At 40.3% G+C, this 26,708-nt stretch overlaps 3 protein-coding genes and 1 pseudogene across 10 annotated transcripts; 3 read left to right on the top strand and 1 right to left on the bottom strand.

Annotated features, from left to right (window-relative positions):
- Positions 1-471: 471 nt before the first annotated feature.
- On the bottom strand, positions 472-10,789 carry LOC103982043 (inactive poly [ADP-ribose] polymerase RCD1). Of its 2 annotated transcripts, none has more exons than XM_009398839.3 (7): positions 10,632-10,789; positions 3,533-4,770; positions 3,101-3,342; positions 2,939-3,015; positions 2,349-2,525; positions 2,146-2,264; positions 472-712 (listed from the first exon to the last, which is right to left on the bottom strand). In XM_009398839.3, exons 2-7 carry the CDS (start codon positions 4,606-4,608, stop codon positions 604-606), a joined length of 1,800 nt encoding a protein of 599 aa, XP_009397114.2. In that variant the 5' UTR covers positions 4,609-4,770; positions 10,632-10,789; the 3' UTR covers positions 472-603. The 2 variants fall into 2 exon arrangements, with proteins under 2 accessions (XP_009397114.2, XP_009397115.2); XM_009398840.3 differs by having other exon boundaries at positions 2,169-2,264.
- LOC103982071 (cellulose synthase-like protein D3) lies at positions 10,233-12,140 on the top strand (annotated as a pseudogene).
- Positions 12,141-12,376: 236 nt separating this feature from the next.
- Positions 12,377-18,238, top strand: LOC135610231 (bZIP transcription factor 1-B-like). Of its 7 annotated transcripts, none has more exons than XM_065104483.1 (13): positions 12,377-12,585; positions 12,777-12,975; positions 13,091-13,156; positions 13,265-13,351; positions 14,045-14,137; positions 14,234-14,293; positions 14,392-14,558; positions 14,675-14,729; positions 15,577-15,619; positions 15,701-15,981; positions 17,304-17,381; positions 17,464-17,589; positions 17,670-18,238. In XM_065104483.1, exons 2-13 carry the CDS (start codon positions 12,925-12,927, stop codon positions 17,808-17,810), a joined length of 1,248 nt encoding a protein of 415 aa, XP_064960555.1. In that variant the 5' UTR covers positions 12,377-12,585; positions 12,777-12,924; the 3' UTR covers positions 17,811-18,238. The 7 variants fall into 7 exon arrangements, with proteins under 7 accessions (XP_064960555.1, XP_064960554.1, XP_064960553.1 ...); XM_065104482.1 differs by having other exon boundaries at positions 12,769-12,975; XM_065104481.1 differs by having other exon boundaries at positions 12,747-12,975.
- A 1,080-nt stretch (positions 18,239-19,318) lies between these two features.
- Positions 19,319-21,012, top strand: LOC135609089 (dof zinc finger protein DOF3.1-like). The gene is made up of 2 exons (XM_065102179.1): positions 19,319-19,465; positions 20,123-21,012. Exons 1-2 carry the CDS (start codon positions 19,439-19,441, stop codon positions 20,897-20,899), a joined length of 804 nt encoding a protein of 267 aa, XP_064958251.1. The 5' UTR covers positions 19,319-19,438; the 3' UTR covers positions 20,900-21,012.
- Positions 21,013-26,708: the final 5,696 nt, after the last annotated feature.

The raw sequence follows: 26,708 nt of genomic DNA, 5'->3' as shown, positions 1-26,708 counted from the left end.
GGGAAGTGGCGGTTTCATTGTCGACCATGTGTTCTGATCTCGCCTTCCCACATTTATTAATCCGAAAATATTTTATGAAAGTTTTGAGTAATTTATTAACTGGAAAGATTTTGATAGATCACTAATAAGATACTAAAATTAAATTTTATCTTCATCACTTATCTTTTAAAAAATTTAAAAGAAAATCTTAGACATACGTTATTAATCTCTACTGCGCCGCTACAGGAAGCCCGATTTGGGGCTCCAAGAAGCACCCACGAATACACCTCAAGTATACGTGGCATGCAGACAGCAACCCTAGATAAGTAAATCCCGGTAAATCGCCAACCGATGATCTCTACACACACCTGCCGCTCGTGCATCACAACTTGCAACAAATGTCGCAAGCCGTGGACACACCATAACTACCAATGGGCAGCACAATGGTCCACCAGCATAAATAGCGGAAGCAGCAGCGACAACATATCCCCAGATGCCAAGGATCAACACACATTTATAACGAAATAAAAGACTGTCATGTGTTCCTACAGAGCATGAACTAGTAGTTCCCTGTATCATCAGCCTATTTGAGTCCGCTAACACCATTAAGATATGACCCATATACTAACTAACACCAACCTGGAAACAAGGAGGGGCTTCCACCATTTCCAGGCTTGTTTTGCAGCTCCGTGGACCAGGATTTTGGAGGTGGATGTCTGGCCATTGGTGGTAACTGCAAAACACAGCAGGTGCTTATGGTTAACGAGCAATAGGAAGGATCTAAGAGCATCAAAATATGTGACATTAATTTCCCTTGATCAAACATATAAAGTTTTAAATCATTGTGATTTTCTTAACGTCTGCTGTTTATCTTATCTTCCAGGCAAGCAAGGGGGCTTAAAGGTCACGAAACTTGTTCATAGCACAAAAAGTAGCTAGTGGCTAGCAAGTGGATTAATCTTAGGCAGAATATAGCAGGAGTTAAAATGCACAGTTGACACACGGATTGTAACTCAAGGAATGATGTTCGCGTGCCGAATGACCAACAAATAGACATGTATCTAACTAGACCATGCATTTAGAATAAACGATGAGTTGTGCTAAATATGCCTAGGTTGGAACAGTAAAGTGTCTGCGTTGTCCAGCACAATGGCATGCAATGCCTTGCAGTGGGCTACACCGTGTATTGTAGAACACAATGGCAAGTACTAATTGCACTTTTATCTAGAAAGAGAACTAAAATATGGAAGAAACAAAATGACATGAGAAAAATAAAGAAAGTGACTGCTAAAACAAACCAGCAATCCTTATCCTGTGTAATCAGATGTGACACACAAGAAGCAGAATGCACCTATAGTGAATAGAGATCAAAGCATATGCCAAGTTATGAAATGCAGGAATTGATGTCTACACTAGCATAAGCATGGGGGAACAAAATGATGTCTACACTACCAGAGAAGTCTCTGGTGATGCCCTTGATTAGGACATCCCACTAGGGAACCTACGCCAAATCGTGCTGAACAAAGTACAGGTTTGGTCAATATAATCAGACTCCTGAATTGCCTCTGACAACTTCTCAGAACCACTTTCTGAGAATGGAAATTATAGATCCCATAAGCTTCATAAATTTACTCTTAAATCATGGAAATTATAGATCCCAGAGGCAACTAAATCCTCATTGGCGAACTAGTAATCTAGGAAGAAGCTCAACAATTAAGTTCTGTTATTTATAACGTAGAGCCAACTCCATGAGAAAATGAGAGGTCAATACTTAACACAATTTTAAGTTCCAAGTGTTTTAACTCAAGGCACGCTTTCAAGATAACCTCACTGAGGTTCATCAAGATAATGTCTTTGTAACCCACGAATAGGTAGTATAACTTTCTAAGAGATAAAGGATGTAATGTAAATTAGCCACAAGAAAAATATAAAATCATTTTAACAATGTAGTAGAGCAAGCAAAATCTGATATCTACCATAAAAAAATAAGAACTTCAAAAAATTCACAGGAGCCAGCAAGACCAAGATAAACCATTAAAATAACTGAAGCTCGAAATAAGAGATCCCTAAGTTGTATGACTAAATCTATGTTTCCTCATATGGCAAAAGATCATATCTGGATAAGTCACAGAGATTTCAGTAATTTCATAGGTAATGAATGTATACCAATCAAAACTGTGAAAACGAACCGTGTGTTGCAGCCTCATTATTGTAGAAACCAACAATTTATCACCAACTATCTGCCGTAACTTTTTAATCAGGTCAATCCTGCTTATCTTCTTCTTCTGATGAAAGGAAAAGCATACGGAGTTATTTGTGACGCCAATATACTTGTGATGTAATTGTAGTTTATTAAAGGAAAATACAACCTTAAAATCTTCATAATGAGTATTAACTAAATCCATGTCTTCAGGAAGTACTTTAGTTGAAATTGCAGCAAACAACATTGAGAATGGCATCCATGGTGAAGTTGGAGTTTTTGGAGCTCGGCCTGACAATAAACCTGTAGATTGATTTCCCACAACTGGAGATGGCTGACACTTATCCTAGTCACAGAAGGGGCAAGACAATCAAATACTTCATTACCACGTAAAAGAACAAAACAACTGCTTCAGGTTTCACCAAAATAGAAGTCCAAATTATGTAATCTAAGGTCTTTGTTGTGGAATCTAATGCAGCTGATTGAACATCCTACTACGCAAAGTGTTCACTGATATCTTCAGATTATTTATCATGCAAAAAAATGTTCCAGCATCAATAATATAATTTAATGAAACAAATAGATTAGTCATTTCCATCATGACCATGTGAATATTTTGACCAGATGGTCGGTGATGGGTATATATTCATCAATGGAAGGATTAATTTGTAGTCTACCAGATAGTTATTACTGAGACCTGACTCTAATTAAACATTCTCAAGAAAGATGGATTAAAAAATTGTAAATTTCAAAACACACCTGAAATAAACTGTGAGGTGAATAAGAATTTGTCAAAGCAGATACATTAGATATACTGGCTTCCCTGACCAAACCTTCTGCGATCACCAAAAAAAGTACAGGGCCTTGATATATAAGACAAATATATATAGAAACTGACAGATGATGCCCCAGGAAACTTACCTTTAGCATTGGTTGGCAAGTTTAAAGTTACAATATATTCTGCATAAATATGAGTATGCATATTCAAGTCCCATGTAATATAACGCTTTGGATTTTGAATATCATCTATGCCACTGTCAAAATTTTCATGGCTGGGCTGATGCTGCATGGATCCCATCGGAATCAGCTCCATGTTCCCCATAATTACACGGCACAACATCATATGGACAACACCATTTTCGTCAATATCAGAACAGCTTGCACTGAAGACGGTACATGTGCATTAGTGATATTTATTCACCATCGATGATCAGCAAAATAAAGAAGAGTGCATGACCAACAGGAACCACAAAATGCAAAATAATAGGCTTTTTGTCCTTCCAAACCAAAAAATAAAGGGTTTTGAGGTAACTGCCAGAAGACAATCACCATAAAGTTGATAAAAAACCTCACCGTATGTTTGAACAATTTGCTGGTGCCAGATGAATGCCATTGCCAAAAGCAGGCTTCTGTATAGGTTTCTTCAAAACTCCCTTCGACATCACCTCTTCCACAACATCCTTGGAGGTACTAAGCCAGGCATAACGAACATTTGCATTGCCACGGACTTTTTGGGTGACCATAGCTTGCTCTTGAAAAAGGCTAAATCGAACCATACCTAAGTCATTTTTTGCTGGAGTTTTAAGGATCCTAAGAATGTCCTTTGCATCAATTACTTGGCCCAAACTCTTAAGTAACAAGTCCAGCACAGCACTGGCTCGCGGATCACCAGTAGGTCTAACCTTCTTTTCTTGCCAACTTTCTAAAGCAGAAATATCTGAAGGGAGAAATGGACATGGCTCATTTTCTCCAACAGTCTCATTGCCTTGAGCACATAAAGTATGTTCTTCTCTCTTGATCCTCTTGACATTGGACATAACCTCATCATCAGATCCTGAACTTGAGCTTTCAGCTGCACTAACAGAAATCTCCAAACGGGCATCAATTTCATGTGTCCCATTTGGATCACAAATCATGTGAACTTGTTTGCCCTTGCCATAATGATGGTATCTATTTAATCCATAATTTTCAGGACATACTTCTGGGAAATAACATTTCCCATCTGCATCAATCCAAGCGATCGGTTTCTGTAAACCTGTTTTCAGATCAATGTATACCATGTGGACAAAGTCTAACAAAAAGTGCTGATTCTTAAAATATGCTTCAGTAATTGCCTTCTTTAGCCGGAAATCTTCCTGGACCAAACTGATGATATTCTCAGCAAAATCTTTCCATTCACCATCCTCGAAAGATAGCACCCGACATGGCAAACCACTTTTTGTGAAATTGCAATATTTATTGAGAATTTGACTCTGAATACTGCAGCTGAAATCATTTGTACAACGCTTTATGTTGCAACCCCTTAGATCTGGGATTTGTGGATTTGCTACTAGGCCATGGCCAAAAGTAGTGAAACATGCACCAGATTCTCTCTTCCTCTTCAGATTGTGCATAACACCTTCACTTTTATCCAATACCTTTCGGTTCATCTCTTCTATTTTTATTCCAAGAAGTGTACACTAACCACTGACTAATTCTTTTCGAATGACTGGTCTCCACAAAGGCTGCCCACCTCACTTAGTAATTAGAAACTTCCCGTCACAGTATAGATAGAAAAATTCAAATCATGGTAGACACCAAGCAAGAAAATCCTGGAATAAATAGAAATAGCATGATGTCCAACATATTCTTGTAAAGCATGTTAACAGAATCATTGAAGGAAATAGGAAAAAAATGGAAGAATGCATTATATTAAATCAAGGTTTGATAACTGACTGTACCAGCCAGAACAGACTGGTTTTTATTGGTCTGACGATTGATAGGTATGCAAAGTAATTTTGCCTAATCCGGTCCAAATCCAAGCTTACAAATGTTAGCTAAATGACCGGTGAACTAATCAGTACTGGATGGTAAGATAATCGATGCTGAGCAGTATAGAATGGAAAGGCACTAATCCTACCCCCTTTTCTCTCTTCTTTATACTCTTCTTTGGCTACTGCTGCTTTCCAATGGATCGCCACCTCCTCTCCATCCCCATCACTCCCCTCCTATCGTCCTCTCCTTATTAGTATTGCCACATCGCCACCTTTGCTCTACCTCCTCCTCCTCCTCCTCCTCCTCCTCTCTCTCTCTCTCTCTCTCTGCTTACAGTGACTTGCCGGTATTGGCTTTTCCCAATCTGTATCAACACCCACCACATTGTCACAGACTTAGCTGGTTTTGCCTAAGTCGTGCGGTACCCTTGCGCGTCCGTTCGTAAAGGTCAGCCTCCCCGAAGCCTCCCATGGTCCCTTAGGACCCACAAAAGAGAGAACAAGTTAGAGAAAACACCTCATTCGGGATCCACAAGTAAACATTTCCGGAAACACTTCATAGACAATGCAAATTACAAACAAACTTTACAAGCTCTGAACAGTTGCACAACAAAGGGTCAAAATGATCCATTACAGACCGAAAATCTCTCACAAGTGTCCACATGACACAACCTTTATTTACAAGCCTAAAGCGGCCACCAACCCAACTAAAATGAGACTATTAAGCCTTCGGTCGTCCCTCTACATGTTGTGCAAAGCATGAACATACCAAAAGACACAGACATACATAAGCATTACATCAAACATCCTGTTTAGAAGTTTGTCCATGACATTCTCCCCCACTTATTCCTTTGACGTCCTCGTCGAAGCCTTTCCCGACACTGCAACTCCGTGCCTTTGCTGAGTCTTCAATCTTCTGCTCCAGCTGCAATACGCCTCCTGGCTCCCAACTACTCTCCGTTGTTGTTTTTGAGTAGTCGAACCTTTGATCCGCCATGCTGCTTCAACTCGCCAATGACTCTGACTCTAGTGTGGGGTTGACTGAGTTGTGTTGATCCCTGTTGGTTCCTGCGGATCCTCCAGATGAAAGAAAAGACCATCCTTACTGCGCCAGTCTCTCAAATGTCTTATGCTACTTGAACTGGGTGGATGCTTATTGGAGCTTTGACGAGCATCGTCTCGCAAACTTCTGAAGTTTTGGGTCCTTCCTCCACAAAATTTGCCCATTAACTCTTCTTTTACTTAGTTGTCACTTCCAAGTAGGTTCGCATCACTTCTGCTTTCGATTGGCATTTCGTTGGGAAATGAAGCGGACAATCTACTCTCAGTAGCACTGATCACCGTTGGTGAGGATTTGACAACTATTGTCTTCCATTATCTTCGAAGGGTCTTTAAACCTGCGCAGTGCTCCTCTGCTAGATAGATAAGATAATTGAGATACTAGATTTCGCCCATTCTCTTAAGGGTTGAGAAGGCAAAGGTTACTTGACTTCGCCCGTCTCCTCGAGGTTGTACTCCATGCATCGAGCTGGTTACTGGCCTTCGCCTGCTCTTTGCTCACACTTCTGAAGCACTTGAAGTGTTTGCACTCCTTGCGTTGAGTTAGCTACTGTGATTCACCTTCTCAATGCCATCGAACTTCTGGAATGCAAGAAGTTTTCACCCCAACTTGGAGTAATTCTCTAATAGATTTAGTCGCCTCTGGGATTGTATCATCTTCTCCATCAACCCTGCCGCCTACTCCCGAGTAGCAAAGGTACAGCACCGCGTACTGCCTGCTTCGTTCTTTGATTGTGCACTCTTGCATGACCCGAAGTCCTTTACTTTCGGCTATCTTGATGAGAAGCTCGTTGACACCGGTCTTACGAAGTTCCTTGGCCTCTGCCCTTCAGCCTTGTCTCGGTACTTGGAGTTTGCCTCTGCATGCTCCACCTCCTCAGCCCCTTTCACGACCAAGCGCTCTCCCTCCATGAGAGCAAGGGATCAATAACTTTCACGGAAGTCCCACCTCTGCGATACCATGGCGCTGCCATGCTCATGGCCCTACTATCCGTCGCCTCACATCTGCATCCCTTTTCTTCACGATCAGTAGATATGTCTCTGTGGCACTCCTCCGAGTCCACCTCCATTCTAACTAATGCTTGATTTTGGGTAGCTAAGTCCCTCTGGACTCGTCGTCGCTTCCTCGCCCCTTTCGACCCCCTGCTTCAACACCTCTGTGTTCTCTAAGCGGCTCCCTTTGGTCGATGGAAAGACAGACTGCAACTCCCATGCATGGCCTCTGCCATCGCATTATAGGGTTTGCACCGATTCTGTTCTCCTTAGCTTCCTTGGTAGCAACGTTCGCTTACTCGACCTTGACCTCTGACTTGCCGGGCTCCCTTAAGCGAATATAGGCTTTGAAGCAGTCCAACTCTCCAGCTGCTTCGATCATACCTTTGTATGATCAAGTCCCTCCCATGGGACTCACTGGTACTTGCATTCGAACTTTTCCCTTGGTGGAACACAACCCCCATATGCTGATGACCAAGGCTTTCATCCGATGCAAAATTCGATGCACGCACGGAAGACCCGCCTCTGCGGTACCGTGACCTTCACTCCTTGAATCCATAGCCCTTCTTGCTGTCGTGTTGTTCACCGAAGTGGAGCTTCCAGTAGCTCCCGATCATACCTCCGTATGATCTAGTCCCTCACGGGACCATGTCGTGTGTATCGCATTGCCACGAACTGTTCCACCACGATCCGCTGCACCCTGTCGCCTCTTGGTGACATCTCTATTGCATTATGATCCTTGTGGGATGAACTCGAATTGTGATCCCTCCATGTGTGGCATCTGCCAATACATCGTATGGTCTCTTCCACCTTCGATTTTGTTCGCTCCTTTGGCAATCGACCTTCATCCACCCACTCTTGGGTTACACCTAGATGAAGCACCGCTCTAGGACAGTCCGTCGCTTAGTAGCTCCCGAAGTCCCCTGACTTCGCTGCAATTAGTGCACCATTGTCTGGATCTTGGGCCTCTGCTCCTACCAGCACAATCTCCGCTGCACACCGCTTTCTTCATGGCAACTTGAATGGCAACACTGTGGCATATTCTTCAAGAGTACCCGCCTCCGCGTCCTCTTGCCTCGTGCCAAGGCCTTCTGAACCCAACTTCGCATTCGCAAGTTGAGTCGCCTTAGTTCCTCCATAAAATGCTTCTCCGAGGTAAGGTGCATGTGCCCAGAAGCTCTCTTCCTCTTTGGTACCATGCAAGTTGAGTCCGCTCCGTTAGAATGAAGGACCCATAGAACAATATGATCCTGCTCTTGCCTTTGCAAGAGTTCATGTCCTTGACATCTGTCTAAGGAAAGCACTGTGCCTCCGCTCCATGTTCCACCTTCTATATTGGCTCCCTTCATGCGGCTTGGGTACTTCGCCAAGTTACACCCAAGTTGCTCCGCTTCTCGTTTTTGCATTGAGTTGATGGTGGCCCTCGCGAGCACCATTCCATGGGTCAACCCTCCCTTGAGTCCGATCTCCATATCGACTCCAAGTGTGCCTTCATTTGTGTTGCTTTGGATTGCTCCCCCACTTGATCTCGTAATGCATCCACCAATGCATTCTCTCACGCGAGATCATGCGACGACTCCTTGCCGCTTGCTCGATCCATTGAGCTTCGTGGGGTTGTTGTTTGTTGAGATACTCCTCCTCAACATATGCGGTCTGTTGCATATGATTCTTCCTCTTGGAGAGCCGGGACTTATCCCTCCTGGATATCTATCCCGTTGGAGCAATATCTCTCTTCGTTTCGGAGACCACTATCCCCTCGGACTACTCCGATTTGCTGAACAAACTGTGCATTGTTCTGCCTCCTGTAAACGCACTTGCTAGGTTGCGACTCCACGTCAATACAGCCCCCGCTGCACTACTTAAGGCCTAGCAACATGCTGAACTTGCTGTACACTTCAGCCTCCTACGGACGTATCCTTCACATGCCGAAGAGAAAGTTTGAATGCTCCATGACGCTAAGTTTCGATCGCCTTGGGATGGTCGCGAACATTCCATCGTCCGCATACAAGCCCATGCATGAGAACCAAAATTCTTCGAGTTAGCAATTCCCTTCACCTGTGTGAGCTTTGCACAACTCTTTCGGTCGTTGAGCAATTCATTCCACCTTTGCATGGTCTCATCCTTTACCAAACGCCTCGCTTGCCTTGAGCACCATCAAGTATAGTTGTCAACGTTGAGCCGTAGCTCAAACTCAGCCATCCCACCCTTTGTGCGCTCCACATTCTTCCAAGCTTGTCTGTTCTCGTGGTGCCTCTTGCGCGAAGGGTTGATCATTCCTCTGAATGCCAATCTCAGATGCTCGCTTCTCTAAACGACTCCTTTTCCCTACATCTCCATGCCCGTTTCCCCCAAACGGTCACCCGTGTGCTGACTGCCCTCAACGCAGCCCCGCAAGGTCCCCCACGTTTGCATGCTAAGTGTTTCTATGAGTGCTTGTCCCACTCTTATACCATCTGTCACGGACTTAACTGGTTTGCCTAAGTCGTACGACACCCTTGCGTATCCGTTCGCAAAGGTCAGCCTCCCCGAAACCTCCCATGGTCCCTTAGGACCCACAAAAGAGATAACAGGTTAGAGAAAACGCCTCATTCGGGATCCACAAGCAAACATTTCCAGAAACACTTCATAGACAATGCAAATTACAAACAGACTTTGCAAGCTCTGAACAATTTCACAACAAAGGGTCAAAATGGTCCACTACAGACCGAAAATCTCTTACAAGTGTCCACATGACACAACCTTTATTTACAAGCCTAAAGCGGCCACCAACCCAACTAAAATGAGACTATTAAGCCTTCGGCCGTCCCTCTACATGCTGTGCAAAGCATGAACATACCAAAAGACACAGTCATTACATCAAACATCCTGTTTACAAGTTTGTCCGTGATAACATAGTGAGGTATGAATATCGTACCAATAAGCCTATTGATTGGTATCAGTACTAGATTAATATTTTAATATATTGTACCGATACCGTACCAATAGAACCACCAAATGAATCAGGTACTAGACCCAGATTTTTATTCTTATCTACGACTATCCATACTCTGAAACCCCTTCAAGATGAAGAAATGAATCGATGACTAGGCAAAGGCTTTGTCAATTTTGAGAGTACTATATTGAAAGACACCTATAAAGAGGCTGATTGGAGTGTGGAATTAGTGGCCGTTTCGGAAAGGAAATTTCAAGGATCCCTCCATGGTTTTTGTTGCACTTTCTGAAATTGTAACGTGTAAAGTTTGCGTAAGATGTACATCTCAGTACCATTCTGTGAGTGGATTATTGTAATTAGTCCTTAAGCTCTCGTTGCATCAAGGAGAATATCGGTGGATTAACATCTCAAACTAGCTTATTTCATTAAACAACCATAACAAAAACCAATCATCCCTTTTCCGACTATAATTAATCATCTTGATCAACAACAACTAATAGCGCCCAACCACTCAATTCCACCCCACCTACAAATCAAAACCTTTATCAACATAATCCACCAAGAACAACGCACGAAAGAACAGATCTACCCAAAAATCTTGTAGGAAAGCACAAATAAGACGGAAACGAAGCGGATCACACAGAGAGAACTTCTCGCAAACAATATTTCAGCAAGCGAAAGGACAAACATCAAGATCGGAGAGAAGAACCGATACCGTTGACGATAAGAGAGCACATCTCCGCGACAAGGGCTCCCGCTCTTCCTCGAGACCCGAGGACCGCGATCGAGAAAGAAGACGAAGAGCGAGAGCGAGGTGGCGGATTGCCGATTGGCTACAAATAGCGGAGGACGTTTGGTCGAATCGTCCGCCGCTTTCTTGCGAACAAAGGAAAATCGAACAATGCGATCCGCCATCCAACGGCTACCGCCAAATCTCAAAAGCTAAGAATAACATGACATCGAATACAGGCCGTCGATTAAGGTACGATATTTTGTTGGTGGGCAGAGCGTGGATCGCGTGAAAGTAGGAGATAGAAGATGGACAGGTGGCAGGTATTGTAAGCTCGGCTAGTGAGGGGTCGCCGTGAGGGAATCGGGCCGTTTATTTTCTTGGTTTCGACTTGGAAGTTGCTTCGAGTTCGACTTTTACTCGGCGAGAGATTTGACTCGTGAGATGAGCGAATGAATAAAATGACTGGTTACGCAGCGAGTGGAGATGGCGTGGATATCACGTATTGCGCCGCCTGAGTCAATTTAAATGACTGGCTTGGATATCCATTCACCTCCATCTTCCTCATCGGATACTGCTTCCTACCGGCACTCTCGCTGTTACCCGGGCAGTTCATCGTGCAGACTCTCAGCGTGCCCTACCTCATCCACCTGCTCGTCATCACCCTGATACTGTGTCTGCTGGCCATGCTCGACATCCGGTGGTCTGGAATCTCGCTCGAGGATTGGTGGCGCAACGAGCAGTTCTGGCTCAATGGCGGTACCAGCGCTCACCTTGCAGCCGTGATTCAAGGGTTGCTGAAGGTGATCGCCGGCATAGAGATCTCATTCACGCTCACCTCAAAGTCAGCTGCCGACGATGGAGACGACGAATTCGCTGACCTCTACGTGGTGAAGTGGACGTCGCTGATGATACCTCCGCTCACCATAATAATGGTGAACCCGATCGCCATCGCGGTCGGGGTGAGCCGGACAATATACAACGTGATCCCTCAGTGGAGCAAGCTGTTGGGAGGGTTGTTCTTCAGCTTCTGGGTGCTTGCTCATCTCTATCCGTTTGCAAAGGGACTAACGGGGCGGAACACCGACGATCGTTTACCTGTGGTCGGGGTTCATCGTCATCACTATCTCACTGCTGCGGGTGGTCATCAGTCCTCCGTCGGCGAACTCGCAGATCGGCGGATCATACACGTTCCCTTGACTCATTCACTGCACTCGCGTGCCGTCTGACCTTGTCTATCGATGATGGTTGTTCTGTCACTTCCTGGATCATCACATATCCTTTGTACCCGATGAGGCAGCAGCTGTGGCTTTGGAAGAACGAGATGGTACAGGTCTTGATATCCTCCTTTGTGAAGATCTCTGTTTCATTGTGTTCAGAAGTTGCAGTTCATATGTCAGATTAAATCATGATGTAGATAAGTAAAATATACCATCCAGTTTCTTTGTACATTCATCTACTTCTTGCCTCAGTGTGCAAGATATGTTAAAGACAGACTTGAGGCTTGATAGCTGAAACGATTCCAATAGAGACAAAGATCACAAGCAGATCCAATTAAAACACATGTAGCAGACATATTGTAGCACTCCAAATAGGGGAAGTTCCATGTCGGACACACTGTTGGGTTTGGATTAAGCCCGGGTCAACTGAGCCCAACCGTTGAACTCTCGATACCGGCTACACCTACATGTGGACCCATCTTAGTACGTACGAGACCACCACGTAGACTGAAGGCTACTCCAGTTTTGTCCACCAAAAAACCAGTGGATTCCGACTTTGCCCTTCTCCTCTGCTCCACGATCTTCCTCCTCCCCTTCCTCGCTCTCCTCCCCCCTCGGAGATCGACGTGCGGGATCGCCGGACCGAGAACTTGCGCTGTAGTTTGGTCCGTGGTCTCGCTTTGAGCTCCGATTTGTCCTGCAAGAGTGTTATTTTTCATGTAAGTAACAGCGTCTTTCACCATTGAACGGCTCCGACGCGTTCATTTTGGGCGAGACCCTCTTGGATTCCCAGCTTCGAGTTTCTTCATTATGTTTTTCTGCTCAAGATTGGATTTTTATGCTGCTTTCTCAAAGTTTCGAACTAGTTAGGGTTTTGTAGCGAGATCTGTGCCGGAATTTAGTGGCTTAGGAAGTGGTTGTTCGCAATTCGGCCGGCGGTGTGGAGGATCTTCGCTCGCTGAAATGGCTTGAGAGAGAAAATAAGATGGCTTGAGAAGGGAAGGGTAGAACCAGCGGAATAGACCGCAATACGTTGTGGTAGACGGATATACTGGACAATGGGAGGCCGCGAGACAGATACCAAGGGGCCGAAGACATCAGCTGCGCAGGTAATGCGTTCTACTTTTACAATTGCGAACTGGGTCTCTTTGCTCCTAATCTAGAGTAAAAAATCTTCGATTTTTTTCCCCTAATTTCTATATATTCTGGTTTTACCTTGTTCAGGAGCAGCCACCGGCCACAAGCGCCAGACCCAGCGTTTCAGTCTATCCGGAATGGTCTGGATTTCAGGTGATAACTGGAATTTCCTCATCTCATTGATAAATGTTGTGAATTCACAGAATAGATTTGTCTTCAGATGTCATCATGACTTTATAATTTTTCATCTGAGTTGAATAGGCATACTCACCGATGCTTCCACATGGCTTCTTCCATTCCCCCATGGTGTCGAGTCCTCAGGCTCATCCTTACATGTGGGGAGCACAGGTGGTTTTTCTTTAATATCTATTTTCCTTTTTTTTGCTCTCAATTATTAGATGCAATTGTCTAAGACTCTTTTTAGTAGCTGGATCGATTGTGTTTGCCTATGTCTGAGGAGTTCAGATATAAAGGGTGATATCTTGAATTTGGAAACTCAGAACGTGGCAAAAATTGTTTGGCAGTCCAACTTTTGTTCATTCCATATGAGGCCATTTCTGTCACCAGAAGAGAAGAGTTGATTATGGCATGCCAAAAAAGTCTCATAAAACAATATTGATGCATGAGTAGAGATGTAAACTATCTAGCGTGGAGGTAGTGTGTTGATTCAGAGAAGTAACAGTCAATACCTGATTTAAAAGTGTATTTTGCTTTGTGCTGATCCCATCAACGGCTTTTAGTCTGTGTTCCAAAAGATTATGAATGGTTCTGAGTTATGCCATGGGATGATATCATCATTATGTATGTCTACAGTGACATTCTTGCCTTCTCATCTAGTTTGTTTCTGCATTGGCTAATAAAGTTTTGTCATGTTAAACTGTTAGCCTGCTGTAGTCCTAGTTTAAATTTTGAATACCTAATGTCAAAGGAGGATAATATTGATACCTTCAAATGACTGTCAAGTGATTTTTATTCATGTTGTTGCATCTCAATTATGTACATTAGTGGAATGTATTTATAAGGATTATTTTCGTTTTGCAGCAATTTATGCCAACCTATGGGACCCCACCGCCTCCATATGTTATGTATCCTCATGGAGTATATCCACATCCATCTGTTCCACCAGTACATCTTGTTAGAACATGACTGAACCATGACTCATTCCTTTGAAAAGCAAGACTTGCTTTTGCAAGATTCCACTAATTGACTTTTCCACCAATCTCTGAGCAGGGTTTGCACCCATTTAGTCCTTATGCAACGACTTCTTCAAATGGTAATGCTGAAGCTTGTGTGAGTTGCCTGCTAACCCACACTGTCGAATCTCTTATTGTCCAAAAGTTGGTGCAATGGTAATGAATCCTGCGAACACCTGCTTTTTCATCTAACAGGGGAGTGTGCCTGCAAGCACAGGAGATGCAAAATCATCTGAGGGTAAAGAAAGGATTCCCATTCAAAGATCAAAGGGAAGTCTTGGAAGTTTGAATATGATAACAGGAAAGAAGGACAATGAGCTCGATAAAACATCAGAAGCAGCTAATGGAGTGTTATCACCAAGGTAAAGATGTAACGTCCTGATTATTTTCAATCATCGTCATGATGCTCCATGTACTAGCTCTTTTGAGCCTTTTGATTCAAGTATTTATATTATTGATGTGAATCTATTGTTTTTAGCAGTGACAGTGGAAATGAAGATTCAAGTGAAAGAAGTGATGCTTACTCTCTGACTGTGAGTCATCCCTTATGTAATGCTTTCTTGAAGTTCGTGGAAAAGAAAACAAGTTCTACAGCCTAAAGTTGAAACATATTTAGATCAAGTGTTTCAACGATAAAACTAATACTAATAACTATATTTTCCATGGAGATGATAAACATGAAGTTAGAAAAATATGAAAGAAAGTTAATGAAGGATTAAGTATATTAAATATACACAATTTATGTTTCAAGCATAATTAAGTTAATGATATACATAAAATTCAACTGAATATCACCAAGTTTTAATTTTATAATGGTATATATGTATTTTTAAAGATGAGATGGTAAATGTAGTATTTTTTTAGAGATTTTGGATGGTATATATATGTAAAAACTCCTAAACTTTGAATCTGAGCTTGGTCAGGTCTTTTGCAATGAGGCCCATGTCAGGTCATAAAGAAGTTGTCTAATATATCTCTGATTTGTTTATAAGCATGATAAATGAGGTCATACATAAAAAAATCTCTCCCATGTGTTGTGATCTCCCTAGGAATAACATACTTGGTTTTAAAGAGGTTCTAGCATCTTATCAATGGACAGAAATGTTGGACCCATCAAGGTAATAACCCTATTCTTAGGATATTTGACATTGTTTTTATTGGATCTGACAAATTTTGACCCAGAATTTATATTTTCTGGCTATCCATCTTCCTTTTGCTTTTCAATTTCTCACTCATCAATTATCTTCTCAAGCATGCATGTTGTGTAGAAATACCAGTCGTTGATATATGTTTGAAAGCATTCTCTTTCTAATAGCCTGTCAAAAGTTTGTTAAATGATTCTTGAGTAGGTCAAGTATTAATGGTGTACAAATTGTGTAGGACTCAGAACCAAAGACTGGTGTTGGACAAAGGCCTCCGGATGGTAGGCATTATAAATTGTTGTACCACCTAGTTAATCTGATGAATATAATGTCCATGACATTTTATCCATGTATAATTGCAGAGACATCCCAGAATGGAACAAGTGGCATAATGACTGCACAGTCACACGCAACATTACATCAGACAATGCAAATAATGCCTATGCTAGCAGCTGGAGTACCTGGAGTGGTTTCTGGTCCCACTACAAACTTGAATATAGGGATGGACTACTGGACTGCCCCAATGCCATCTGCCATTTCTCCATTGCATGGTAAGGTTTCTGCAACAGCAACCACAGGAGCTATGGTTCCTGGTTCACTTGTTGAAGCCAGCGAAAGGGTTCCATCAGAGATTTGGCTACAGGTCTTTTCTCATCCTTCATCCTGGTTATTTAATTTTATGTATTAGCCACCAATTCATTGCATAAGATGTTTTAACTCACTGTAAGATCATAATCTATTTTACTGTTCTGAGTTTAAATGAACATTTTACTTGCTGATGTTCAAATAGTATGTGCCACGAGTTTTCAAAGCTTTCATGCCCATTTCATGTGGAAAGATTCTCACATGTGCCTTGGAATGTATGCCATATCATATGAAGATACTGCTAAGTGGTTTATACTTCTTCAACGTGTGTTGGATTCTTGGCATTTATTGGAAGATCATATGAAAATCTTGCTACTTGGTGGATATTTGAATATTGACTTGTGAACTGTTGGACTATCTGAGCTTTCTCATGGCCAACTCTTATGGTCCATTCGGTGCTACTATCTTATTCCCAAGATTATATGAGCTTTTTGTTACATTTAATAATATGCTTAGGGCCATATTGTTGTGTAGAATAATCTATTCTTGTTAATTAATCTAGCTTTACTTACAAGATTTTAACTACAGTTATTTTTCAATCAGTTTAATAAAATAAAAGATATTATGATTGGTATGTACTATTTTATTATTAAATTCTTGCCCTATCATGTCCTACTTTTTTTGAAACTTCCATCTTTGTCATGTCATATTTGTATCCTGTATCCCTAGAAAAGATTCATGCTGCTGTTAAACTGCTCTTTAGCTAATCAACTGCTTTCTGGCAGGGTTTTTTCTCTCTGTTGTTTGAAAATGGCGTCTGACTGTAGATTGGCTATATTTTCCATTCGTCGTTAGACAACATATATAATGAACTGCTCTAACTGGCATGTCCATGAGTGAAGATTAACCTTAATGGTTTTCCCTTCAATGGAATGAGATATTTCAAACAGATCTGTAGGTAAATGTTCCAACATTTGATCTGATAATAGGCACTATGACATTTCACAAGTGTTTTATTTTCATAACAGGGATTTGATACCATATTCCATTCTGCTGTATGCTGAACAAGTTATTGTTTTTTGTTGTTTATTTGTTGCTCTGGTAATCCTAGAGTTATTCATGTAGCATGAAACCTGAATTAATGTAACTAACATTAAGACATAAATGACATGAGAATCCTTGGATATTCCCTCTTTGACCTCATCGTTATGTTTGATGTCCTTTGTTCATCATATGCCTTTTGTCTTCTCAGAGGCCTGTGATGCTATAAATTTGTTTCTGGTTTTCTTTTCTTGTAACCTTTTAGTCTATTCTGCAACACACAACACCTTGACTTTCAACTTTTTTGTTGTTTAAATGTATGATCATTGGTGAATTTAGGATGAAAGAGAACTGAAAAGGCAAAGAAGAAAGCAGTCAAACAGGGAATCTGCACGTCGATCAAGGTTGCGCAAGCAGGTATAGTGTGTTTAGTGGAAACTGAGCTGTTTGAAGAACATTTGGTGGATGATTGTCATGGCTAATGGGTTGTTACTTCCAGGCAGAGTACGAAGAATTGGCACAGCGTGTTGAGGTTCTAAAAGAGGAGAATAGTGCCCTCAGAGCAGAAGTAGACCGAATCAAGAAAGAATATGATGGACTTATTGCTCAGAATGGCTCTCTGCAGGTATTGAACTTCGCCACCGTTTGCTACCTCTTCTCTGCTTGTGATACGTAAGTTGCAGGAATGATATTCCATCTTTTCAGGAGAGAACTGGAGAACAAACTAAAGAAGAAGAAGATGCAATAATCAAGAAATGCAACCAATGCGCTGAAGACAACACCAAGAGGAACTTGGTTTCTGACCCACAAGCAGGGCAATCAGATGATAAGCAGGGTGGTCAGTGAGATTGCAACTGCTTTGTACCATTTCCTCAAACCTAACCCTGACTAGACCTCGACAGTGTCCGATGTTTTAGTAGACGGACATACAATTGATGCAGTTGCTAATTTATGGTTCCATGTTGTCTATACGGACATCTCATCATGGCTGCTCACATGAAATGGTCTTGGCTGATCTTTTAGCAGTCAAGCCAAGCAGCGTGTATAGTGCTGGAATCAATTGGCTCTTCATTTGAGCAAGGATAGGTACTTTCATCCACACTAGAAGGATATGGGTATTGTTACTGATACGTGATTGGAGTATTGGATAGCTAAAAGTGCTTTCCTATGACAATTAAGTTGTTTTATGTATTGTCCTTGTTGGACAAAACTATGAAGCTTGTGTGTACGCTATTCTTAGATGTAATGGACTTCTCCAAGAGTTTACTGCTCCCTTTGTTGGGTCTTTATATGTATGTGAAAGCCTTTTAACTCCTTTCCTTTGGCTGAATCTGAGTTCTCATCGGCTGCAATCCCAATTTTACTGTTTTCAGCCACTCTCTAAGGTTGCAGGTCAAATGCAAACTCTGTAGATTCTCCAAGGTGGGCAACTTAGACCTCATAAATCAGTGTGTTAATGGCACACGATCAACAGGGCATCATAAAGTCTGCCAGCATTACGAATCTGAAGGTTGCAGAGCCACCAAATACTTCAAGACTCTCACTTCTTCTCATAGTACAACCGACTAAGATGTATACTGTAATCTGACATTGTTCACCTGCTGGCCGACGTAAAATGTTAGACAACGAACAAATAATGTCAACGAAATTGACTCAGGTCTAATAATTAAGGTTCAGGCAGTTGCCACTTCTTTTCTGTGCGAGGTTGGCTGGTCATTCAACAGGATTCTGGATGCGTCTCTCCACGCGGGGTTGCAGCATTATGGTGGGATCATGAGCTTTGACAATTAAGCTTGCCTTCTTACGAGAGTCTTTCAATGTGGTCATCCGTTCCTATCTATATATATATATATATGTATATATATAGGTGGCGTTTGAGGTTATGGCGACGGGAGCGAAATGAGTAGCGCCACCTCCTTCTCCGTCTGGATGGGCGAAGCGATCGAGAGATCGTGCCCTTCTCTTTCGTAGTGACTCGGAAACAACATCGGGTGGCAATCACGTAGTTGGTAGTCCGCTCTCGCCGGCATCGGTTCTTCCTGAAGCCGGGTCCCACGTCGCCGACCAACCCCACCCAGTTGGCCGGTTCGTCCTTGTTCCCGTTATTCCTTCCTTGATCGCGAATCAACCTCACCACCGCCATCAATCCTCCTCTCGTCACGCTCAGGTGGAAGAGAGAGATAAAGCAGAAAAGAGAAACAGAGAGAGAGAGAAAAGAAAAAGCTTATGGGGACGTATTCAAACACGAGGAATCCACTAAAGAGGATCGTACAGTGCATGCGCTTCGCCCAATCCCATGCAACACGCTTGCTTCGAGATAGGTGGTCCTTCCAATGGCATTACTCCCTTTAATTTCTCTTTCTTATTTATTAGCGGGTGGAGTGCAAGTCTTTATTTCCACTCTACATTGCCTCGACTGGCCTCTCCTCTCTCTCTCTCTCTCTCGATTTCTTTGAGGTTGTTCTTCCGCATGCATGGAGATTTCTAATGCTGGCCACCAGGTAACATAGTCTCAAGCTCTTCTCAGGAATGAGTTCTCTTAGCGCCCTTGCTTCTTGCGTTTGAGCAAACATGTAGTGTCTTGGAAGAGTACATACATGCAGTACTGGAAACTCCTACCTCTGATGAATTAGATTTTCGATCTTTTATCTGCTCAATTTTACTTTGCCTTCGGTTTTGCAAGAACATATGGAATTAGAAAGATCGATTTTGGGTTTCATTCTTTATCACCAATTTTGATCTCAAAATTGTTGTCAAGTTTATGCATCTTCTCTACATGATCTTGATCATGACTATCTTCTTCTTTCATTATCCTACACCCCTGGAAGTTGCAAGTACATCATGTAGGTTTAGTTCGAAGGAAAGAATCAATCCTGATACAGTTTTCCGAGTGCATGCATGATGCGGTAAATACAAGTACCGAGAAGAAACACAGAAAGTATTTACTCCACAAGTCCTAAAATTTGTTCTTGATAGGATCTCAAGGCAGCTTCATAATCTGTTAGATCTTGTAGGTGATAGGAAGTAGCCAACCCGAACCTTTTATCTGCATGATAAGATCTGGAAATTGGGAGAATACACCACATATCTCATCCCCTCTGCTTCTTGGAATTCAGAACTCATAACTGCTGCTCTAAGTTCTTTCCCATGTGCCACAGTCACGGGGTAGCCATGGATTAGAGGAAGCTGTGGCATGTCCCAGGAGCCAGAAGCAACAGGATAAGAAGGCAAAGCCTGGTCCAGGACAGGCCCTGAAATGCCCCAGGTGTGCCTCCTCCAATACCAAGTTCTGCTACTACAACAACTACAGCCCCTCCCAGCCGAGATACTTCTGCAAGGAGTGCAGGCGCTACTGGACTCAGGGAGGCTCACTTAGGAACGTTCCAGTGGGAGGTGGATGCAGGAAAAACAAGAGATCCTCCGCCTCTTCATCCTCTTCTTCCAAGAAGGCAAAAGATCAAGACCTCATCACCACCCCACTCCTACCCACTCTGAACAGTCCTCCACCCCCTTCACATGATCCAAGTGACTGCTTCCTGGCTTCTTCTACCCTTCAAATGCAGCCATCCATCATGCAGGTTGGCCTGGACGAGACTGATCCAGTGACATCTGCCATAGCCCTAACGAATGGTTTTCTTGACATCGTAAGAAATGACTTCGTCGACACCACAAGCCCAACCGGCCTTGACTACCTCCCGTACTATGGTTTTGGAGCCGATGGGTGGTCCTTCGAGAGAGTATTGAGTGATGCCACAGCAAGTCCAACAGCTACCCAAGCTTCATGCAAAGCTATGGACGGAGGAGGGGACAACAAAGTGCTGATGGGTCTTCGATGGCAGGATGGAGAAATGGATTCAGCAAGGGATTGCTGGAATGGTTTTGGTTTTGTTGACTTCAAGAAGGACGAGGAGAAGATAGTAGACAAAATATTTTGAGGAGGAATACTTTAATCTACGTTCCATTAGCATCTATTTATATAAGCAAAGGAAGGTAGTTTCACTCATGTTAAAACAACGTTGCTCGATAAACTCATCTTCTCTTCCATTCATATATGCTCCACTCATTGACTCTTCCATCTTGCATAATCATTTTTATCACACATCTTAATTCAAAATAATTATAATTTTTATATTATTTATATTTTTTAACCAAAGTTTTGAAACAGATGTCATCTTTAATCTACTTTAATCTACCAAAGACTTGTTGTTGTAGTATATTTTGATTTATTCATCTTTTTTCTTTTAAGATATGTTAGAATTCTTTAAAGCTAAATTATTTGACATGTCATGCTTATAGTTGCTGCATACTCTATCTCAAAACATGAGAAAGTAGCACATTGTTGCTTTTTAGTTGTCCATGAAATCACCCCCAAGCCATAGTTGAGTACAAATCTTAAAATATTTTTTTCAATCATCTATACTACCAATGCAATCACTATCAGTATAAGAATATAATTTAAAATATTTCAACAGGTCATAATGGATGTCATAATTGAGAGTTCTCTTGATGTATTCAAGAACTCTCTTAGTTACTGTAAAGTGATGCTTGCTAAGACTATGCATGAACTTGATTAATAAATTAATTATAAATATTATATCCAACCTTAAATGTGTATAATAAATTAGCCCTCTAGTTAAACTTTTATATTTATTGTCATTTATTTTTTCAACTATGTTATCTAACATAAGTCTAACATTTGTGTTCATTAGGATGTAGTGGAAATGAGGAGTGATGCATCCTTCCCTTGTGAAGGGTTTGTATTGGGGGGAGACATAGACCCTTCTCAATGATCATAGTAAACACATGGTGATGGTAAATTCCTAATCGCTTGTACACTAGGTGTTTAGGTTTGAGAGATTCCTTTAATTGTCTTCTTGACTATAGGGGGCAGCACTTGATAGCGGTGTTGAATAAGGCCCACTATGCCTTCGCTGCAATGATGGTTTTGCCATGAGAGAGGTATTTTCAAAACAAGTTAGCTAAGATAGATTGAAACTGCATCGAAATTGCTCGACTTCGAGCCCAAGGATTCGAAAAGAAAAAACACTTTTGGTGGCAATAAATTCGTCATATGATTGTAGTAGCTCGTGAATCTCGAAGTTTGATGATGAAATCAATTGATGAATTTGTGATCTAATTTGTATTTTGAGTGACACGGGATTAGCTTCGATCAAGGAGAGGTAAATTAATTAAAGTAGAAAGAATCATATTGGGTCGGAGTGGAACGTGTCAGAAGATTGGATGTCGAGTCGAAGGATCGATCGACGTATCAACAGAAGACTTCAGGCCATGGGTTCAGGTATCGGGCCAAGGAGAGTGGAAATTATGCCAAGGAAATTAGAGTTGTGGAGGTCAACTGGCCGATTGGGCAATAGATCACAAGAGAGAATGTTGCGTCGAAGAATCGGACAAGGCGTCGATGAACCAATGACATGTCAGACAAAGGATTCATGCTTTATAATCATTTGTCTATGATCGAAGTAGTTTAGGGGACTAATTGAGTTAGCTTTTAGTGTAATCATGCTAACTCAATTAGGGGTCAATTGTGCCTTAATTAGGACTGAATTGGGCTCATTGGGAGGCCCATTCAGTGACCCAAAAGGTGGGTCAGGCGATGGCACCGCCAGAACAAGCGGTGGAACCGCTTGTGAGTTGGAAAACTTGAAAAACTTGGTCTCCGAGGCTGTCAGGCGATTGTACCATATAGTGTCAGTGTGTCATGTGGTGGTACCACCAGATTGGGCAGTGGTATCACCCAGTGTCAAGCTGCAGGTAGTGGTACCGCCCGTACCCGGAAGACTCATAAATTTAAATTTTTGGCTCCATTTTTGAAACTATTTGGGGCCTATAAATACCTCATTTGGGCAGCAAGAAAGGAGCAAGAATTTTTGAGGAAAAACTAAGTAAACTCTGCCACAACTTTGAGTTCCCTTCTCCTAGTGCTTAGAGTTAGTCCTAAGGAAGGTGTGTGAGGGAATACTTGTAAAAGGGTGACTTGTAAGGGTTATCTCCTAAACCCGTGAAAAGAAGAAAGTACCGTAAAGAGATGGTTGATCTTCGCCTATTAAAGGAAGACCTTTAGTAGATGTCGATGACCTCAACGAATGAGGAATCGAAAGTGGATGTAGGTTACTACGACTGAACCACTATAAATTCCAGTGTGTTATTTCCTTACTGCTTATTCTCTTTACTGCATTCTACTTTACTTCATTGCAAACTATCCAATCCCCTCTTCTCTATTCACTTGCAAACTAAAATGAGGCAAATAAACGGTTTTCGTCGAAATCGATTTTTATCGTACGAAGATTTTCAAACCGATGTAATTTTTCCGCTGCACTAATTCAAACCCCACCCCCCCCCTTTTAATGCCATTCTTGATCCTAATAGTTGGTATCAGAGCCACGTTTTTTTCTCGTTTGGTTTACACCCAAGAGAAATGACTCTTTTCAGCTTTTAAGAGGGTTTTTCTATTATTGAAAACTCGGATGAGAGTTTTCTTGCTTTCCTTGAACCTTGACTTATGGAATATTGTTAAAAACATATTTGAAAGGTTTTCTCTTCCAATGAATGAGTCAAATGAGTTGGAGAAGAAGACTTTCTCTTTAAATGTCAAGGTTATGAATGTCTTATTTTGCGTTTTAGATAAAAATGAGTTCAATCGAGTATCTATTTGTGAAACCACTTTCGATATTTGACACACACTTGAAATCACACACGAAGGCACTAGTAGAGTAAAATATTCTAAGATAAATATTTTGATACGTGATTTTAAATTATTTCGTATAAAACCAAGTGAAACCATTAAAGATATATATACCCGTTTTACGGATGTCATCAATGGTTTAAAAGCACTTGGTATAAGTTTTTCGAATCTTGAACTTGTTAATAAAGTTTTACAATCTCTTTCTAAAAATTGAGATTCGAAAGTAACGATAATACAATAATCAAAGAACTTGAACTAATTTTTGATTGAAGAACTTATTGGGTCTTTAATGACCTATGAAATGATATGCAAGGCACATGATGAACTTGATGAATATGAGAACTACCTTCCAAAGAACAGGAAAGATGTGACATTTCGAATAATAGAAGACCACTCGAGCGAAAGCTCAAGTGATGATGACATAGAACTTCTCACAAGTAAATTTATAAAATTTATAAAATATGAAACTAAGAATAAAAATGAACTTAAAAAAAAAAAATCAAAGAACAAGAAAGCACTCAATATGACTTGGGACGAAACGAATGCATTCGAAGACAAGGAGCAAACCAATAAAAACAAAATGGCAAACTTCACTTTGGTGACTCTCGACAACGAGGTAAACAACTCAAATGAAACTTCTTTACTTTATTTTGAAATTACTTGATACTTTTCATGAGTTCTTTTTAAATTAGTTAGTAAAAAATAAAATAAATTATAAAAAAAAGAGATCATGCTCTTCTTTCTAGTGATTTTGAAAAAAAATAAAACATGACAATTGCATGACAAGTTAGATTCACTTAATTTAAAATGATCAATTTGTAAATTTAAGTTATGATGATTTGAATTTATAAATCATTTTACTTTATGTCAAAAATAATTTTCAAAATATTTTTTATTAAAAATGCTTTATGTTTAATGAAATCATGTTTGATGATTTAATGATTTAATTATGCATGATAATTTGAAGTAATGATGATTTGAAATCATGCATAATTAGTTTATATTTCGAAATCATGCATGGTGATTTTTGTGATTTATAGCTTATTGATCTTTGTCGTAATGAAAATTACTTTTTTGGTTTTAAATGATGATATATATTTTTGATTTAGCATAAAAAGGCAAAGACATGCTTGCATGAAATCAATAACAAAAGTTGTAACTAAAAGAACTTGAACTATTTTTTATAGGAATCTATCTATGTTACTTTCATTGAATTTTTTGAAAAGTGATTTTGATGATGATTTTGGATCTATTTTCACATGACTCATTTTACTAATGAGATGATATATCTAACATAATCATTTATCGTATTTATGACTTGTGATATATTCAATATGAAACATCTTTCTTGATGCTCTTTTAAGAGAATATTTATCAAATCTTGATAAATTGAGATTTTCTTTATATGAATCAAGACTTTTCATTATTCTCCTATGATTCTACTTGCTATATATTTAAGAGGAGCTTTTCTATATAAATCATGAGATTTCTTATAAATGAATCAAAATATTCTATCATTTTATTCTCCTAAGAATTCTTTTTGTTATTTACTAAAAATGAGATTTGCATGTCTTTTGGTATTCACAAATTGATCCAATTTGATGAGTTTTTCTTTATATGAATCAAGATCTCTTACTCTTTATTCTCATATGATTCCCTCATTTTATTAAAGAGAATAATTATCCAAATGAATCATAATATTTCTTTGATTTTTTTTTTTTTGTGATACTCACAACTTGAGATAATGTGCTTTTATGTTTGGAACATTATATACATAAATTGATTTTTTCTTTCATGTTTCGATACTCTATTGTTTTCATGAAGTATATTTCATCACCAAATTAATTTTTCTTGTTATTCTTTATGTGATGATTTAAAAATTGATAAAAATAAAAATGAATTATACTATTATATTATTATTTCTCTCTTTTTGGCTATCACAAAGGGGGAGAAAGAATTGCTAGTGTGCACATATCAAGAAAAACATATTGTTAGCTTGCAAAGAAATGCAAAACTCACAAGCTTGCACATCTCAAGGGAGATAGTCTTGCTAGCTTGTGTATCACAAAAATTATCAAAAAGTACTAACTTGCACATTATAAAGAGAAGCAAAAAGTTGTTATCTCGAGAGAAGCAAAAACTTTGCTAAACTTCACATCTAAAAAAATTACTAGCTTGTATGTTCTATCATAAAAAAAAATAAAATTGCTAGCTTGTATATTCTAAAATGATGAAAAATTCACTAGCTTACATGTTCGAAAATGATATAAAAATTATTAAATTTGCTAGTTTGAACATTGCAAAGGAAGCAAAAATTAGCTTATACTTCTCAAAAGAGAAGAATGAACTCACTAGCTTGCATATTCTAAAATGATAAAAATTTTACTAAATCGCTAAGCTAAGCTTACATGGAATGATGTATGATGACAAATCTGGAAAGTTGTCATCATGGAAAGATTTATCTTGCTTGCTAAATCTCTAAATATTGAAAGTTATACTTCTTCTTTTTATTGATGACAAAGGGGAAGAAGATATGATACGAGAATCATACGTAGTAGGATGTAATATATTTTGATAATTTGATACAATGATAATTTGAAATATTTATGATGCTGTATGCAAAACTTATGATAATGATGCATGCAATGCAATGATATGCATATAATGCGTTGCAAATATTTATGATTAAATTTGTTTTGACTTGAATTCAATTTGAATTCAAGGTTCTATCAATATGACATATTAATAGGGGGAGTTAAGGTTAACTTCGTCATCAATTAGTTATTATCATCAAAAAGGGGGAGATTGTTGAATCTCAGATTTTGATAATGAAATCAATTGATGAGTTTATGATCTAATCTACGTTTTGAGTGATGCATGACTAGCTTCGATCAAGAAGAGGTAAATTGATTAAAGCAGAAAGAATCATGTTGGACCGGAGTGGAACATGTTAGAAGATTGGATGTCAAGCTGGAGGATCAGTCGACGTATCGGTAGACGACTTCGGGCTATGAGTTCGGGCATCGGGTCAAGAAGAGCAG

The sequence above is a fragment of the Musa acuminata genome, chromosome BXJ2-4 (genome assembly GCF_036884655.1).
Source record: "Musa acuminata AAA Group cultivar baxijiao chromosome BXJ2-4, Cavendish_Baxijiao_AAA, whole genome shotgun sequence".
NCBI lineage: Eukaryota > Viridiplantae > Streptophyta > Magnoliopsida > Zingiberales > Musaceae > Musa > Musa acuminata.
The sequence above is the reverse complement of the archived record's forward strand: the minus strand, read 5'-3'. Positions and strand labels throughout refer to the sequence as shown.